Source organism: Rhinolophus ferrumequinum, chromosome 12, assembly GCF_004115265.2.
Source record: "Rhinolophus ferrumequinum isolate MPI-CBG mRhiFer1 chromosome 12, mRhiFer1_v1.p, whole genome shotgun sequence".
NCBI lineage: Eukaryota > Metazoa > Chordata > Mammalia > Chiroptera > Rhinolophidae > Rhinolophus > Rhinolophus ferrumequinum.
In genome coordinates, this window is record NC_046295.1 from 76317202 (window position 1) to 76334793 (window position 17592).

Sequence of the window (17592 nt, forward strand, 5' to 3'; positions counted from 1 at the left end):
AAATGAACCGCCCCACCGACTGCATCAACTTCCAGTGCAGTCGCCTTTCCTACCGGGGAAACATGGCCCATGCATGTCTGACCAGGTGGACTGGCAGCGCCCCTTGAGGCAGGAGCTAAGAACTGGGTAGACAGTGGGCCTGTGTGGGCAGGAATGGTGCCTCTTCTCGGCGGCTGCGTCTGGGGCTGGGGCGAGGGGCAGAGTCCTTCCTGGCCATGAGCTGGACTAGGCCGTGCGGCGGGCCAGTGTCCGACAAGCCTTTTGTCCCCCACGTACCTGAGGACCTGAGCACCTGAGCCACACAGAGGACGCTGTGGCCTGTAGGGATCGTTCTAGGGACGTGTCAGCCCAGACGTGGGCACGGGGAGGCTTCTGTGGTGTCGTCCGGGCACGCTGCTTTTGCGTGAGAACCGTATGCTGTGTTCAGTTATTCCCATTGAAGGTCTGTCTCCAAAGTCTTTTTGCCACGCCCAGAAACATTTTTCTAACAGGAGAAATGACTAGTTGTTGAAACTGGATCTGGAATGTCCCAGCCAAATTAACCTGTCCGAGAGCCGGGGCGCGTGGAATGCTGAGGTGCAAATCCTGCCCCGGTCGGCTTTAAATCTTGGGAGTCCTGGGCGAGGGCCGGAGAGCATACACCGGGCAGGGATGGCAAGGAAGTCATATGTGCTGCCTGTGTCTCCTTTATCCAGGAGGCTCGGGGAAATGACATTTTGGTGATGAACATATATATTCTACGTCAGTCGCCACTTTTCAGTGAATTAGAGTACAAAACAATAACCTAAACACAGGAGCAGCTGGTGCGGTCCCAGAGGCATCTCAAGTTCCTGTAGGGTCTCAGAGTTGATATTATGAGTATTGTTTCTAGTCCTTCGGGGGAAAGGGTCCAAATGTTCATCCCTGCTGTTGAGGCCCCTTAATGTGCCCTCAGACGAAGGGCACGAAGCCTGGCGCTGACGAGCTTTTCAGGAGTTTATGAAAGTGTTAGAGGCCTAAAAAAAATCGATTAGCTCTGAAATATGAAAAGAACTACAAACTCAAAATTTATAAGTATGTAATTAAATTTCTGCAGAGTGTAACATCTTGTCTAATTCATTAATTGTTAAATTTATTCATCATAAAAATGCTATTACTTTTGAAAACAATGTGTAGGTGGATTTTTCTCACTTCCCCAGAATTCTTGAACATGCCTGGTGTTTGCTGAGAAATCTGAGCCAACCATAAATTAATTGTGTTACCCTTGGCCAAATAATTTCAACAGCAAAATTATTAAAATCCTTTCAAACTTTTCACAGTAAGAATTATAGCAGACGTGTGAGGTGGGTGAATTTCAGTGCATTTGATGCGTCCTGAAGCCCCCTAACTGAGAACGCCTAGGGCCCACGTGAGCCTAAGGGGTCCCTTTTTCTGCCTGTTTGACCTCAGGTTAAACAGCGCACTATTGCTCCCCAAAGAATACTTGTAAACACATTGACACCCCCCAGGATCCCATCAATACCCTTAGGCAGGAGGAGAAACCAGGATTTAAAAAGAAGAGGTTAGACCAGGAGGGGCTATGGCGGGTTCGCTGTGTGCAGTGGGAGTGGAGCCTGAGGCTCCCTGGGTGACGGGGTGGGGGGAGGGGTCACTGGCCACGGAGGAGGGCAGCACACGGGGCTGACTGAGCACAGTGACGAGCATACTCGAGACCCTCTCAGCCCAGAGATTGGTGGTGCTGGCATGCGGGCACCTCATGGAAGAGCTCCTCAGACCCACGCCTGCCACCCACGAGCCTGGGGGGCGGGGGCAGTCCTGTGGTCGGCCAGCCCCTCGGCCCTTTCCAAGAAAGGGCATCAGCTCCTGGGGTTGTCCTTAGGAACGGATGGTGGCTTTCATTGCTCACCTTTTAATTTCCCAAATGCTCACAAACTCCTCTTTCTAATCTTTTGTAGTTTTTCTGGGGTTTACCACAAGCCAATTGGCATGTCATTTCTAGTGTTTCATTCTTTTTCTCTTTCGGAAAACAGATCATTTGCCCAGCACCAAGCCTGGTCTTCACGATTTTTTGGTGATGGCTGGCAGTGGTTCTGAGAGCTTGTCTACAAGGCCCTCAGCCCGCCTCTCCCTCCTCCAGGAAGTCTCCCCCACCCCAGAAGACCTACTTATCGTCCTCAGGGCTCCCGTAGCGCCTCCCACGTTTATCTCTACTGGTGTATAACAAGAACGCTGACTACCACGTAGTAGAGCCTTTACACGCTCTCGCGTCTCATCCTCACGCGACCCTGCAACGCCGAGGAAACTGAGGCTCCAAGAGATCACACAGCCGGAAAGGGGAGGATCTGGGGGTAGAACTCAGCCCTGCCCTCCGAGCCCTGCACAGGGCTCTGGCTGTCACACCGTGTTAGGATTGTTCGGGGTCTGTCTCGCCACCAGACTGTGGGCTCCCTGGGGGCAGGAGTCTTCTCAGGGGCAGTGATTATCTGATGACCTTCCCAGTCAAGCGTGGAGAGTCGCTTAGTGCCCCACATGCCATCCTCCATTTCCTAGCTTCTCGCCACCATTGGCTGCCTTCCCTTTGTCATCTTCATTCTGCTCTTTCCAGTTTAAGAACCAATAACAATAAATCCATCTGGAAACAGGGACCCCGCGTGGTCTGCATCCTTCGTCAGTGCCAGTAGAGACCCCTGGGAGGCACCCTGAGCCCCTTTTACGGCAGTGCACTGCCCATGGCACTCAAGGGCCCTTACCAGCTTTGTTTAGACCCTGTCGTAGGGTGCTAACTTAATTCTGCTTGCTTTATCATTTTTTTCTGGGGGAGGATCTCAGAGTTACGATACAGTCCACTGCGTAAATTTCCCACAACAATCCCTTTGTGTGACTAGCGAGCTGGATACAAATGCCTGAGTTCCAGGATTTTCTAGATTACTTTCGGTTTGCCAAGTGCCACACTGTTGGGATTTTCAGGCCACAAGATGCCAGATCACCACTTTTAACGGTAACAAGCTGATAGTTTATCTCCTGGGCTGTAAATAGCCTGAGTGCTTAGCCAAATGTCTCCCTTGGAAAACGCCTGAGTCATAGAGGAAGAGCCCGCCATCACACTCAAAAGGCTCTCTGTGACCCAGTCCCCGAGGTACCCCGTGAGGGGGAAAGAGAAAGCCAAGCTAGAAGGAAGATGACCCAGCTCGAACTGGAGTTGCTTTTGTTTATGAAGAAGCTAGCAAAGAATGCTCTTTGAAATATCACTGGAATTCGTAGTTTGTAATGAATTTGGGAATCTTATTTTGTTCAACAATAACATTTTAGAAACAAGACAGCATAGTACAGTGAAGAGCACAAGCTCCGGAGGCCGGAGGGCTGGATGGGGTTTTCCCTCAGCCTCTACGACCCGAGGCCCAGTCACCGGTGACTGGAGACACCCTCACCATCCTCACAGTTTCCAGATGAATCTCCAACTCCCCACAGCGCTCAGGCTTGGAAGCCCAGTGGGCTAGAGCTGGTCTGCACATCTGCCCAACAAACAGCTTTTCACCTGGATTGACGATTGTTTACCTCCAGGAGGAATGGAAGCCACAGTGTGCTACATCTCGTTCTCTATTTGAAAACATACCACTATGCCAGGGAACCACAACTTAGTGTACGTATTTCCCACCTCATAGGGGGAAATCAAATAAAAGGGGGAAAATCCACCTAGGAAAACACTTGTTCAGGTGGTCCATGCCTCTTTGACCATAGGCCGTCTGTTATGAGCGGTGGGCGGTTTCTCTGTGCGACAATATCAGTGAGGCAACATGCTTGCCGCCTAATGTGGCCCACAAGCTGATCATAGCTGCTGATTGTTATATATTTAAGGTTGACATATTTAAAGAAATCAGGAGTTCGACTTAGCTATACGTTGAAATGCTGACTAGAAGTAACTCTAGAGAATTTGTCCAGGTTAGATACAAATTAAAAATCAGATTTATCAATAGCTTCAGTTGGGTCCATTTACTAGAAAATCAAGTGCGTATTATGTTTTCTGTGGGAGGGCTCAATTGTTTTAGATGCTCTGTAATATGATGCTAACTTTTAGTTCTGCTTTGTTTTTGTGCGTGTGGCATTTCAGGATTATGATACAGTCACTGCATAAAGTCACCACGACAATCCCTTTGTGTGACTAGTGAGCTGACCACAAATGCTTGATTTAGTCGGTTCCTTCTAGGTGGTATTGTTTTAGTGGATTCGCGATGACAATGTCTTGTGTTGTTAGAAAGTTCTAATAACAAGCCTGCCGACTGTTCCCAGAGCTCTTTTACAAGGAGCTGCTTGGAACCTGGTGCATGAAATAGTGACAGAGGGTCAGGGCCCAGGCAGTTGGCATCTGGGGCCAAGTCAAGCGTTTATAGAGTGATTTTCACACCAGTTCCCCTTCAGCTTTTCCATGGAAATGTGCAATATTCCAGAATGGTTAAGACAGACTTGGGTTAGCTCCTTGGCGGAGCTACTTACTAGCTGTGTAATCTTGGCTAAGTTACTTAACCTCTCTGAACCGCAGTATCCTAGGTATTCCAATCCAGGGACCAATCTTGGCTCTGCCGCTGAGGCTCTGGGATGGGAGGGCTGTGCCAGGGTGGCCGAGAGGCTTCACACAAGCTCTAATATTTTATGGTTTTATGGCCCCTTCATTCCGTTGAGAAACAAACCGATTACGTTCTTTCTCAGGAGAGAAAACAGCTGGATGTGCCTACTCCTTTTGGTTTTTAAAGATTCGTTTCAGACAAGCCCTCACTGTGGCAGCTAGAGGTAGCACTGCTGCTGCTTCTCTGACCAGTGTGTAGGGCGGGTGCTGTGGCAGGAAGGCTGGCATGTGCGTGGCTGTGCCTGGGCTGAACTGAGCCCTGAACAGCGTCCCAGGCCTCCCAGAACCACCTGAGAGAAGGCTGGAGCTGAGACCATCCTGTCATTTCCTTTGCTTCTGAGAGAGTGAAGCCCGCGACGTTCCTCTGTAACAGACCTGACTGGTGCGTGTGTGACAGAGCAGGAGAAGGAGGTTGGGGATGTGTTGAGTATGAGAAAGAGTAGAGAGGAAGGAAGGGCAGCCGCAGCAGGACCCCAAGGAGAGAGGGCCGGAGAAGGAACCAGGTGGCCAGGCCTTGTCACAAGCATCGTCCTAACCGAAACGCTCCCAGCTCTGGCCAAACCTGACAGACAGAACAAAACCCAGGTGAGACGCCCCGGGAAGCCAGGAGCTGCCTGGGTCTCCCTCAGTCAGGCTCTAGGCCTGGGCCTGGCCTGGGGCCAGCCTGTTACTGTCTGGCTGGGAACACGATGGTGAGTAAAGCCTCAGATAAGCGGCCATGGCTCCCTCAGGTCCCAGGGCAGGGGACGCTGTGGGCTGAGCAGCCTAGACATTGAGGAAGAGTGGGTGGCTCTGTGGTTGCGGAATGAAAGATTCAGAAGCTGCCAAAACTTGAGGGCAAAAGTGCTTAATTGCAAAGGTGTTTCTGGCTGAGTGATGTCTCCAGGAACAAAGAATCTGTTGGGCAAGAGCATAGAAGAAGGTTTTGTTTTCCAGGACCAAACCTGCCCCCCCAGCTCTCCAAACAGGCCTGATAAGAGCTCTCTGCTGATTGGCTGAGAGAGACAGTCTGGCTTTTCCTCCCCACTTAGTCCAGTACCAGGAAAGGGAAGGGCCCCCAGCCGAGCTCTTCATGGCTCTGTCTGCCCCTTCGGCTTCCAGAGCCAGGTGCTCAGTCTCGGCTGCTCAGGCCTGGGGTGGGAACACAGTGGTCAGATGGGCCATAAGGGATCTATTCCTGACAACCAGTACCCAATATTCGGGAGGCTTTGCTTTAAGAGGAAAAAAAAGGAAATTAGAGCACATTCAAGTTATCTCCGTAATAAAGTATCTGCCATTCCCTCCCAAGCAGGTTCGCTTTCAGGTGGGAGGAAAGGCGTTGGGTGTGTGCAGGAGCCCTGGGCTGTGACTGTGAGGACGCAGGGTCCGGCCCATTTGAGGTGCCAGGGCTAAGGCCACTCCCCTGGGTCTTTGCACAGACGCGTCTCTATCAGGGACCCACCAGTCACTGGTTTCCCAACTCCCATGTCCACCTGGTAAACTGCTGTGCATCCTTAAAGATGCAACACTGAAGTACCCATCTCTGCCCCCTGTCTTCTTCTACTTCACGCAGACTCAGTTACGCCACAGTAGTGTCCCTGGAGCCCCTCCTGTGCCCCTTAGCACACCGTGGTGTTACCATGGTAACCGCACAGCCCATGATTTTCAGTGCATTTCTGATCTCAGGTACTTTGTTATGTTGGTCCCATAAGTTCTCACAAGATTCTGGAAATTTTCACCTTGACAAATGCTTCCTCTCAGAGAAATCCTTTGTCAGACTTGAGGTGCTGATTTTAGGAGCTAGAACTGGTGGGCGTGGATGGATTCCAGCACGTTCATGCATCTGCCACCTCCCCCAGGCTGAGTTCCTGAAGGTCAGGGACCACAGTGTTTCACCTGCTCCCCAAGTCTAGCTCTGTGACCAGCACGGAGTAGGGTCTGTGCCGTTGTTGGCTGCCCCATTGGACATCATATCACATTTCTGATTGCTTTGAGTTTCCAAACAACCCTGTGATATTACGACTATTGCCCCCGTTTTACAGAGGAGAAAATTGAGGCTCAAAGGAGTTAAGCAACTTTCTCATGAGCAAACAGCTAACAAGGGGTGGATGCAAACCTAAGTCTTCATTACTACACTGTACACCTGTCAGCTCAGTTCCAGTTCAGCAACGTCCTGAAATTGTTGAGTCAGAAACCAGAGATGCTTAGGTGAGAGGAGATCTGTTGAGTAACCACTGGGGTTGGCCTGACTCCCATCAGGATTATAACAACATGCAGCTGAGCCTTCACTGGGTGCCCAAGGGCATGTTCTGCCCTCTGGGTATCCTACCAAGACATATTAGCACACTCTGCCTTCTCTTTTGGAACTTCTGATTTAAAACAGACGCATGTACAGTTGAACCAGTCATCAGCTGTAGAATGCCAGAGCTAAAAAGGGACCGTTTATTTACTTCAATCTCCTTTTTTAAAGACGAAGAGACCAAGACCAAAGGAGACTCGTGGCTACCATGTATTGAAACTTACTATGGGCCCAGCACTGAGCTAAACATATTTTTTTGCCGCATTTCATTTAATCCTCAGGTAGGCTGTTTTAATCCTTCGCCATTGACAGGTGAGGAAACTGAGGCTCTGAGGGGTGAAGTGACTTGCTTACTGTCCCAGAACTAATCAGTGGGGGAACTAGAACTGGAATCCAGGTTAGTCCACTGCAGAGCATGTGTTCTCAATCTGCACGCCCAGGAGAGGGCTCTCCCGTTGGGTGCTGCACGCAGGGCGGGTGGATGCCCTGGCCCACGCCCCCGGCGACCTGCAAACAGTGCCACCTTGCCCTTTGCACAGGGCGCCCCCTGCACTCAGGTTCTGCCCCTCTCAGGAACCAGCAAGAAGCTGCCCTTCCCGGTAGTGGTGGTTATTTTCAAAAGTGTGAAATGAGTGTAAAACAGGATAGTTTCAGTAAAAATATCTCCCTGCTTATACAACAAAGTGGTACCAAAATCACTGACTTTGAGCAGATATGTGGTTAATTTTTGCAAAGATGAATCTAGTTCTCCTATGACAGCCATTTGGAAGGCTCACAGGTTCCTGGATGAAGGAGAGACGGAGCTTCAGGGGGCTGGGCTCGTGCTCCCCCTGGAGTGAGGAGCCCCAGAGTCCTAGAGCACAGAACACGCAGCCCTAGACTTAGAGTGAACAGGCCTGAAATCACATCTAGCCTGAGGATCCTTCCCCTCTGAGCAAGTCCCTTATCCTCTCAGTTAACCTTCCACAAGGAGCTGCAGGGGTTAATGATGTAATAAATGTACATGAAAGGGCCCAGCGCCAATATCATGGTCAAGCTTCAGAACTCACCAGCTACCTCCCTCCTCCCCACAGTGATATTCTGAGAATTAATCATGATTTAAGGTGAAACGTATTTAAGAGTCTATGGAATCATTGAACATCCTAGACCACAGCAGACTCTAGGAAATGTATGGGCTTTAGAAAGTAATCGTCCCCCCACCCCCACCCCACAAGGTGTGTATCATACGTTGAACTTGGTCACACTTTCTTTTCCTTTGGCCTGCTGTTTGTTCAGCTCTGCGCCAGGCATCATGCAAGAGCTTTCAGGAGAGCCAGGCTGCTTGCCGACTCAGCATCTACTGCAGAGCCCAGGAAACGACAGGTCTGGGGCTCTTTCCTATCAGCAGCCAGAGAGCACCTGTTCTCTTCTGAGACTCCCCATTCCCTGGTTCTGCCTTGGAGCAGCCATCTAAGGACTGTGGTCCCCCTCGCACCCCACCAGCTCCAGCGGCTGGGCCCAAGGGCTCGCTGGGGGCTTGCACAAGTCTCTTGGCCCAGCTTCAACTTGCCGTGGCTTTTCCCCAACTCATGGCCACAGCCAAGGGAAGCCTGGCGCCCGACTCTGAGGCCCAGATGGCACAGGCTCCCAGAAGGACTTACCCGACGGCTTGTCTGTGGAGGACGGGAGGCTGGTGAGGGTGGGCATGGTGGGCAGAGGGGGCGGCAGCACCTTCAGGTTCTGGTCACTCTGGATCTCGTTGGTGGAGATCTGATTGGTGATGCGGTTGTAAGGGGACGGCTGGTAGACCTGGGGCGGGGCGGCGGGCGGCGGCTGGGGCACGGGCCTGGCGTCGGGCACGCGCTGGCAGTGCTCCTCCAGCTGCGCGATGATCTCCGACTGGTTGTGGGCCAGCGTGGCCAGGTGCTGGTACTTGTGCTCCAGGTCCTTGTACTTGCTGGCCAGCTGCAGCATGTCGGCCGTCTGGTTCAGGATGCGGTTCTCCAGCTGGGAGAGCTCCAGCGCGTTGTCGCGCTTGCGGATGATCTCGTGCAGGAGCTGCATGTACAGCTGCGTGACCCTCGAGTTCATGTTGCGGCTCTCCTTGCGCAGCAGCTTCACCTCGCTCACGATGCCGCCGTCCACCTCCACCAGCTGCTGCAGCGTCTCGATCTGCCGCTTCTGCTTGAGCAGCTCGCTGTTGAGCAGCTCCAGCTCCTGCCTGTGCACGCGGTTCTCCAGGAGCACCTCGGGCTCCTTGGAGTTGACGCAGATGGCACCTGTGACCCGCTGCTGGGGCACAATGAAGGTGTAGGTGCACTTGTCCGGGGACTCGCCAGCCCGCTTGTACCTGTTCAGGTATATGAACTCACTCGGCGAGCCCTCCTCGGAGCCCTCCAAACCCTCCTTCTGGCCGGCTGCAGCTCCCAAGGCGGCCAGCAGTCCCAGCCACCAGCACGTCACGCACAGCGGCCTCATGGTCCTTGCAAAATGGTGGTTCTTCTTTGTGAACAGAGCCTATGAAAACCTGAAAGTAAACAGAAGGGGAGACTCAGTAATGGTCCTATTGCTGCCAGTGGCCTGTGCCATAAATGAGCTCAGCCTTCTCACCAGGCAGATCTTTCCAAGAATGCAGCTTCAGGAGGCAGCCCTTCTGGAAGCAACAGAAGGAAACAGGCAGGCCCCAGCAGAGATAGAAAGGAAAAGGGAGGAGACCAGGGCCTCTGGAGGCAGGAGGCCACAGCCCGGCGGCTCCTACAGCCAGTTCCAGTGCCTACAGCCTGAGCCAGGAGGGGAGGCAGGAAGGGTTGCCTGATTCTACACGCTCGTAGCCCTGGGCAGTCCCTGTCACAGTGATCGCAGCTGTGATGAAGCAGTATTCTCTCTGAGCCCTGCTGCTGGACCCCACGCTGCACGAGGGCAGGCACTCGATTCAATCCTGTATCCCCAGGATGCTGCGCTAAGCAAGCGTTCAGCAAATATTTGTTAAATGACTGAATTGCTGGAAATAGTATGGAATGTGTCCAGTTTGTGGTGGACTGTGTCAGTGGAAGGATGTGTCCAGTCCCATGGCTTTGGTCTGTGTGTTAGCTGAGCCTCAGGGCCCAAACAGGAACAAACAATCGAGCTCTTCTAAATCCAAATATTTGCCATAGCCAGTAACTGCACCGTCCGGATCGCCGCAGCGTGATTACGCCAGGCGGGAGCAGAAAACAGACATGCCTCCAGAGTTGTCGCAGTTCTGTTCTTGGACCGTGCATACCTTCCCCAGGTAGTCATCGAACGTCTGTGGCGTGCCAGGCAGTGTGCTGGCTGCTGCAGCTGTGGCTGCAAATAGGACAGAGCCCGCCCCTGCCCTCACGGGGCTTACCCATCCTGACAGTCCCTAAGTGCCGTGAAGCGGAAGCAGCGTATGCTATGAAAGAGTACCGAGTTGCTGACCTCATTGGAGGGGTCAGGGAAGCTTCCCTGAGAAAGTGACCTACACGCTGACCCTTGAGGCATGAGTAGGAGTCGGCCAGGCCAAGAGCGAGGGCACGGACATGCGCAGATCCCGCCTCTCGCCTCCTCAAGGGCATTGCTCCGGCGTCTCCCCTACCTCTCCCGCATGATCCCGTCGTCCGCACGATCATGCCGTTATTTCTCTCAACTTAAACGATATCCTCTCTTGACCTCACATCCTTCTCCAGCTACTATTCCATTTCTGTGCTCCCCTTTTAGCAAAACCCTTCAAAGAGTTTCACTCTTTACTCTTTCCAGAAAGCCCCTCTTGTCCTGTTCTCTCTTGAGCCCACTCCCATCTCAGGCCTCCACTGCAGTCCAAGTGCTCTAGACAGAATCACCAGTGGCCTCACTTGCCAGACCAGACGGCCAGGTCTCGGTCCTCGTCAATACCTTGCCTCTCAACACTGTGGGATGTGGCTGGCCTCTCCCTTCTTGGACCTCCTTTCCCGAACGCCATCCCTCTCCTCCGATCTCATCGGCTGTTCCTTCTCAGTCTTCTTTGCTAGTTCATCTCCTGTTCCTGTCCTGGGGGCTGGGGGACCAAAGCTCAGTCCCCCTCTCTGCCTCAGTGATCTCACCCAGTCTCGTGGCTTTAATGACCGTCAAGCATTGATAACTCCCACATTTATTTCTCCAGCCCGGACCTCATCCCTTGACTCCAGACTTGTACGTCTAACTACACCTTTGGCCTTCCTGCTCGGCTGTCTGCTAGGTACCTCAGACGTAATTTATCCAGCAATGGACTCCTGGTGTTCCCCGGACCTCCCTCCCAACCTGTTCATTTCAGTTTCTGCTGTGTTAGTAAATGGCAACTTCATTCTTCTAGTTGCTCAGGCCACAACCTTGAAGTCATCCTTGACCCCTCCCTCCTCCCCTCTTCTCTCCTTCCCTCCCTGCCTTCATTCCTCCTTCCTTCTTTCTTCCTTTCCTTTCCTTTCTCCTTCTCTCCTCTCCTCTTTCCTCCTCCTCCTCTTTCTTCTCCCTCCTCCTCCTCCTCCTTCTCTCTCGCCCCCCCCCCCATCTAATTCACTACCAAATTGTAATACCAGTATCCTGGAACTATTCCCAGAATCCTACTGCTTCTCCCACCTCCCCTGCAACCTGGTGCAACCCACCGTCACCTCTCCTGGACCTAACTGGTCTCCCTGCTCCTGTGCTTGCCCACTGCCGTCTGTCCTCAACCCAGCAGTCGGAATGATCCTGTTAAAAAAAGTCAAATCGGGTCAGTCTTCTACTAAACTCCTCGTGGCTGCTCATCTTGGAGAACAAGCTCACAGGTGTCTCAGGCCCCCTCTTCTGGCCCCATCCCGCCTCCTCTCGTCCTCCTTCACACCAGTCCAGCTGCACTGTCCTCCTGGCTGCTCCTCAACCCCTCCAGGGCCTGCGCATCTGCTGTTTCCTAGCCAGCACTGTTTCCTCACTGCTCACTGACTTGCCTCTTTCAGGACTTTGCTGAAATATCACCTTCCCAGTGAAGCCCTCCTGCTTCCTTAAAATTGTGACCTCACTACCTTCCTTCCCTCTCCAGAGTCCTTATCACCATCAGACAGATAGTGTCTTCCTACCCCACTCCTGTGAGTGTAAGTTCCACCAGGGCAGGAGGGTGTCTGTTCTGGCCACAGCTCCACTCTCAGTGCCTGGCGCGTGGCCTAGAATACTAGGAGCTCAGTAAATATTGTGGACAGAAAGAAAGACACGCCCACCAACGGTTGTAAGCTGCCCGGAGTGCTATGGGAGGGAGCTAGCAGGTGGGGGCTGGAAAGCCTGCAAGTAAATGCCTGAGGGCGTGGGAGTGGCACAGGAGGCCATTTATTATATTTATTCATGACTTTCATGACGTCTACTTACTGAGTGCCCACTAGGTACCTGACCCTGCACTAAACATTTTCCAAGTGTGTTTCTACTTTACTGAATTCTCACAGTGTCTTTTTAATGTAGATACTGTTACATTCATTTTACAGATGAGGAAACAGAGACCCAGACAGGCTAAGTGAATTGCCTAAGGTCACACAGCTGGAAGCAGAACCGGGACTTATCCCTTCCTGGCCTGATGTACTCAAACCTGTCGACATAAGAAAGGTCTAAAGCTGTAGAGAATTTTTATGATGTTTATTTGAGCTAACCTGACGATAATGTCAGGAAGCAAAAATCTCAAGGGACTAAGAAAATGCTCCAGAGAATGACAGTTTTGCAGCTTATATTATACATTAGCATCAAAGGAGGAGACATAAGGAGAGTTACATGAAATCCATTGGTGGTAGATTACGGGGGCGGGAGAAAGCAAAGCGGGGAAGTCTCTAGGATTGGATAAAAAGTAAAATGGAGAGACATATACTTCTTATACATGTGTGGGTACAGGATAGTTAATAATGAACATTTACAGCACATAGAGACGGTATATGGGCAGCAAGATAACGATGAGGGGTTCTGTGGTGTGCTCTGGCACCAGCGATTGTGCCTTCAAGGAGTCTAGAAAAGAAAATCACTCTGACATTTCAAAGGTATGTTATCTTAGACGCAAAAAGACAATAGACAGGCTCACTTAAGGTAAAGATTGACCTTTGTCAAGGAAGCTGGAGGCCTAGGATGTGATAACCCACAATTAATTAAGCATTTTTATGTTCAGACCATCCGATGTGGTTACTTTCCGCCTCTTAGTCTCTAGTACCTGCCATGCAGGCCCCTCCTGAGCTTGTCAGATTTGGTATGTGGCCCCTTTTTCATCCACAAACCTTCAGACTCTTAATGACGGCACAGAAATGTATGATACTTAATCTGGTTTTTAGTAGTAAAGTATTGGCAGCACCACTTTCTAATTTCACACTAATTTACGCTAAAATAACAATCACAACACAAGACGGGAAGGTTCTATCTTCCCAGGGCCCCCTTGGGGGCTTGTCCGGTGAGCAGCCTGGGTTTGCATTCTACCTGCCCAGCCAGTGGGCTGCGCTCATTTCCCCCGGGATGACAAAGCCCCAGCGTGGTTCTGACGGGCAGCTGAGGCCTTCGGGCCAGGCAGAGAAAGGTGTTGCGGAGCCTCTGGCTGGGGCTGGGCGAGGAGGTAGGGCTGCAGTGACGTGAGTGGAAACCGCGCTGAGTTTGTGAGTGTTTGCCTGGTTTCCAACGTGCCGCAGCCACGCCCGGCCCAGAACAATGAGGAGGAGCCGCCCTCCTGGCTAGGGTGGGCCTGCCCGCTGCCTTTCAGGGCTGTTCACCTGTGGCAGCTGGTGACAAACACCTTTCTGTGCCGGTGCCGAGGCCGGCGTGGGTCTCCACCGTGGCCAAGAAACTGCCAGAGGCCCAGGGAGGCAACTTGACTCCAGGAAAGGGTTGCCTTCCAAAGCTTCCCAGGCGGTCTTTAAGATCAGGCAGGGAGGCTCTGTATCATGGAGTTCAGTCCCCTCCCCGGTGGCGTTCTCACGGCTTCCAGGTGGAGCTCTGTGCCCCTGGACTTGAGATCCCAGAGGCTGCCCCTCCTGTGAAATGGGGTGAGCCAACCCACCTGGTATACTAGGTCAGGGACACAGAGTGCTTCCGAAACTAATAACGCAATAGTGGCATTATAACAAGGACAGCAAAGTCGGCCTAACAGTGAGGAGCGCTCCCGCGTGCAGTGTGTCAGCACTTCCGCTGTCTCCTGGAACCCTTCCCGTCACCCCCTGACATACCGTGATCAGTAATCCCATTTCACAGAGAAGGCGCTTGTTCCGTGTCACAGAGTGGGGCTCTGACCAGGAGGTCTGCGTGCCTCAGCTCTCAGCCCTGAAGCAGTCCGCTGCTTGATGGGTCCTAGCTGCCTCGGTGTCCCTGGCATGCCACACAGAGCTGAGCACAGAGTGGGGAGGCAAGAGGCGTGCAAACGCCATCCGAGACCGTGCTGTCTGCAGAGAACATTTCTTGCAATTGTACTATTAACAAGTGGACCAGACCTGACAATTAACAGGTTTTTCGGTTCCCAGGCCTTTTGGATACATAGCATCTCATTGAATTGTTGCAGCATTCAGAGCGAGTTAGTTAGTAGTGTGATGCCCTTTGAAGGTACGGAAACTGAAGCTCAGAAAGGTGACAGGTAGCTTGTTCAAGGTCACGTTGTGAGTAGTGGGACCAGTCATGAAGCTACACGATTCTAGCTCTTCCTGATGCATTTCCATGAGGTCCGGGGTTTGGTGGGAGTGACTTGGAGCCGCTTGGGCTACAAGAAGAGGGGAAGGAACAGGGCGCTGTGCTGGGTGCCTGATATACATTGTCCCAGGGAATCCCGTGGGATGGTTACAAATGGGGACATAGAAACCCAGACAGGCTAAGTGACTTTCCTAGGAGCACAATGCAGGTAAGAGTCAGCTCTCACCCAGCCTAGAGCTCGGCTCAGCCTGACACCAAGGGCCGTGCTCTCTGCGTAGCCCTCAGCCTCCGAGTCATTTATTTTCCTTCAAGATTCCAACCGCCCCTCCCCCCCTCAGTTTTTTGCTAGTTTGGCAGTTCTTAATGGGCAGTAATGAGTTTGTTTACTTTTGCTCTCTTGATATTTATTCAACTAATTGCATCCCAAGAGAAATAAGCCCCCAGCCATCTTAGACCTGGGGAAGAACTCAACTCCAGTCGAAGCCATGTTTCTTCCTATGATCAACAAAGAAAAGCAAATCCCACTGTTTGCCTTGGCTTCGAGATGAAAATAAAAACGATTCTTGAAATGGCTTTTCCACATTGTATTGTGAGGAGTTTCCATTATGCATGGGTTTCCCTCCCCACAAGTGGGGCTGATGTGGCTGAGCCGCGTGAGGGCCTCTGCACACTGGGAGGTGGCCTCCCCAGCCAGCCCCACCCAGCCTCCAGTGGGCAGCTGTGAGTGTCCCTTCTTGGCTTGGTGCAGTGGGGCCACACACCGTGTCCACGCCCCTCTCAGCACGCAGCCTAGGCGAGGGGCCACTTTGTGGGAAGAATTGTTTTGATAAGACGCAGTTGTGTGTCCTACCCTGTGGCAGAAGCTGTTGGCCTGGGGCACTCATGTGAGTTCTCCCCGCAAAGGTTAGGAATGTGAAAAGTTCAAATACCAAACATAATAACTACAGTCAATTATCACCAATGACCCAAGCACTCCATACGTACTATCTCAATCTTCCCAACAGCCCTGGGAGGGAAGCCCTATTACTTCAGGGCTACCACGCACGGTGGCTCAAGTTGTGCACTGTGTAACTCTAGGGAGCACAGCATGCCTCGTTGTCCTTGCAGTTTTGTATGTTTATATTACAGCAATTTTCTAATTCCCACAAAAATGCTTTTAAGGCTAACAGCAGAGGTGACAGTTATGCCCATTTGCAGGTGAGTAAACTTGAGAGTCAAAGACCATGAGTCATTTCGCCCAAAGTCACCGAGCAAAGTGCTACGATGAAGTGCAGAGCTGTTAACAGAACTCCAACGTCTACCATTGCTGAACGTATAGAAACAAACGTGCTAAAGTGACAGGAAACTCAAGAGTGTTCTCTGACTCCAGCCCAGGCAGGGGGAGAACAGGAGAGTTCTTCAGATCCCTCGGACTGCTGACCCCAGGGAGACCTCTGAATTAAATCCATATCTCAGGGTGATGCTTCCTCACCGGTCCAGGCTGCAGCCTTGTCTGAAGGGCTCACAGAACCCATCTCTCGCTCCCCCACCAGCCCTGCTCCATCGTGCCTGACCACAGGTGAAGGCAGGTAGAGTCTAGGCCAGCGGCACGGCAGGAGGCCTGAGAGGCGGGCCTCCACCAGGGCGGTGAGGGAATGTGGAATTGCCGCCTGGCCCTGAGTGTGCCTGGCTGGCTCCCCACATCTAGGTTCTGGGAAGCGAGGAACCTGAGCTGTGTTTGAGTGAGTCTGGTGGACCTGAGCACCAGTCCGGATTCTTAAACCAACATGAGGGCAGATGAGAAAATCAAAACTTCAAAGTTGACAGTTTTTCCTACCACAGCTGGTTGAGATGTATGGCGTGCCAGTGGAGTACCCAAACCAACTGGTAATCCAGGGTGTGGGAGGAATCCAGATAAAGGAAAATTCCAGAAGAGGCCCTAGAGGGCCTAGCTGACCATCTGACCAATAGTCTAGACCAGGGGTGTCCAAACTGTTTTCACCGTTTTTCACCAAGGGCCATATGTGGTAAAATACACAAATAGCCGGGCCACTCACTCGAGGTGAAGTATGTATTGCCTCACCTGGTTTATTTAAGTAAACTAAATATATTTTTGGAATTTACTGCGGGCCAATTAACAAGAATTGCGGGCCGCAGTTGGCCCGCGGGCCACAGTTTGGACACCCCTGGTCTAGATGATAACAGCTGTCACTTCTTTGTTGTAAACTTACCGTGTGCCCAGCTGCACTCTCTCATTGAAGAGGGGAACATGTGTTATGGTTTGTCCCCCACTGAGGTGTGCTGCTTTATGGAATTATTAATAGCACCCCCTTGATTCTCAAAAGTGCCCTGATTGGATAACAAATTACATGGTTGCCTTACCTGGGAGAAAGGTATTATTATTTGCATTTTGCAGTAGAGGAAAGGCAGGTCCAGAAAGGCTGGGTACTGGCTAAGGGCGCTGGGAGTCAAGATCAGGACTGGGATTCAGCTGTCAGCTAAGGCCCGACTTCCCTCCCGATGGGCTTCCCAACCAGGGTGAATAAAAGGTGCCTGTCTGTTTAATGGCCAGGATGCAGATCCTTCTTAGTCACTGTTGACTGGATAAGTAGAAATGGCTTTCAGGCCAGCACAAGGGGGAGTTTTGTTGGATATTAGAAAGAGCTTCTTGATCATTCAAGTGGCGAGACCCCAAAATGGGCATCTAGGATGAGCAGTGGCATCTTTACCTTAGATCACCTGGAGGGGGGACTGTGCGTCATTGTCCTAGGTGATTCACCGCCAGCCTGCAGGCCAGGGAGGGAGCAGCCGCATCTCTGACTGCCGGGACGTCCCCTCCCACCAGCCTCGGATCCAGTGAATCATTTCCCACCACCAGGCCACATGGGCACCCGGGGAGTCTGCAGCCAGTTCCCAGACTCTGCCAGGTCGGGTCTCCTAAGACCTTCAACACACCCCCTGTCCATCCTCCCAGCCTTCCATCGCCCGTTGTGGAGCCTCCCCTGTGTGTGGCTACGGCCTGGGTCCAGCCCTGTCGCTGCTGATGGGAGCACAGGTGTGAGCCAGAGAAGCAGGTAGTGTAGGATCAGACAGATTTGCGTGCGAGAGCGGCCCTGGGGGATTGAATGTG

At 52.1% G+C, this 17592-nt stretch overlaps 2 protein-coding genes across 13 annotated transcripts in view; one reads left to right on the forward strand and one right to left on the reverse strand.

The window, feature by feature from the left end:
- RALGPS1 (Ral GEF with PH domain and SH3 binding motif 1) overlaps positions 1–17592 on the forward strand; it is a 249656-nt gene that overhangs the window by 138687 nt on the left and 93377 nt on the right. The gene's annotated exons all lie outside the window — the stretch shown is intronic.
- Positions 1–17592, reverse strand: part of ANGPTL2 (angiopoietin like 2) — a 33659-nt gene that overhangs the window by 10144 nt on the left and 5923 nt on the right. Inside the window, exon 2 of the mRNA XM_033122575.1 lies at positions 8519–9384. Within this exon, the coding sequence (XP_032978466.1) occupies positions 8519–9335 (817 nt within the window). The 5' untranslated portion in view covers positions 9336–9384. The remainder of the gene's footprint in view (positions 1–8518; positions 9385–17592) is intronic.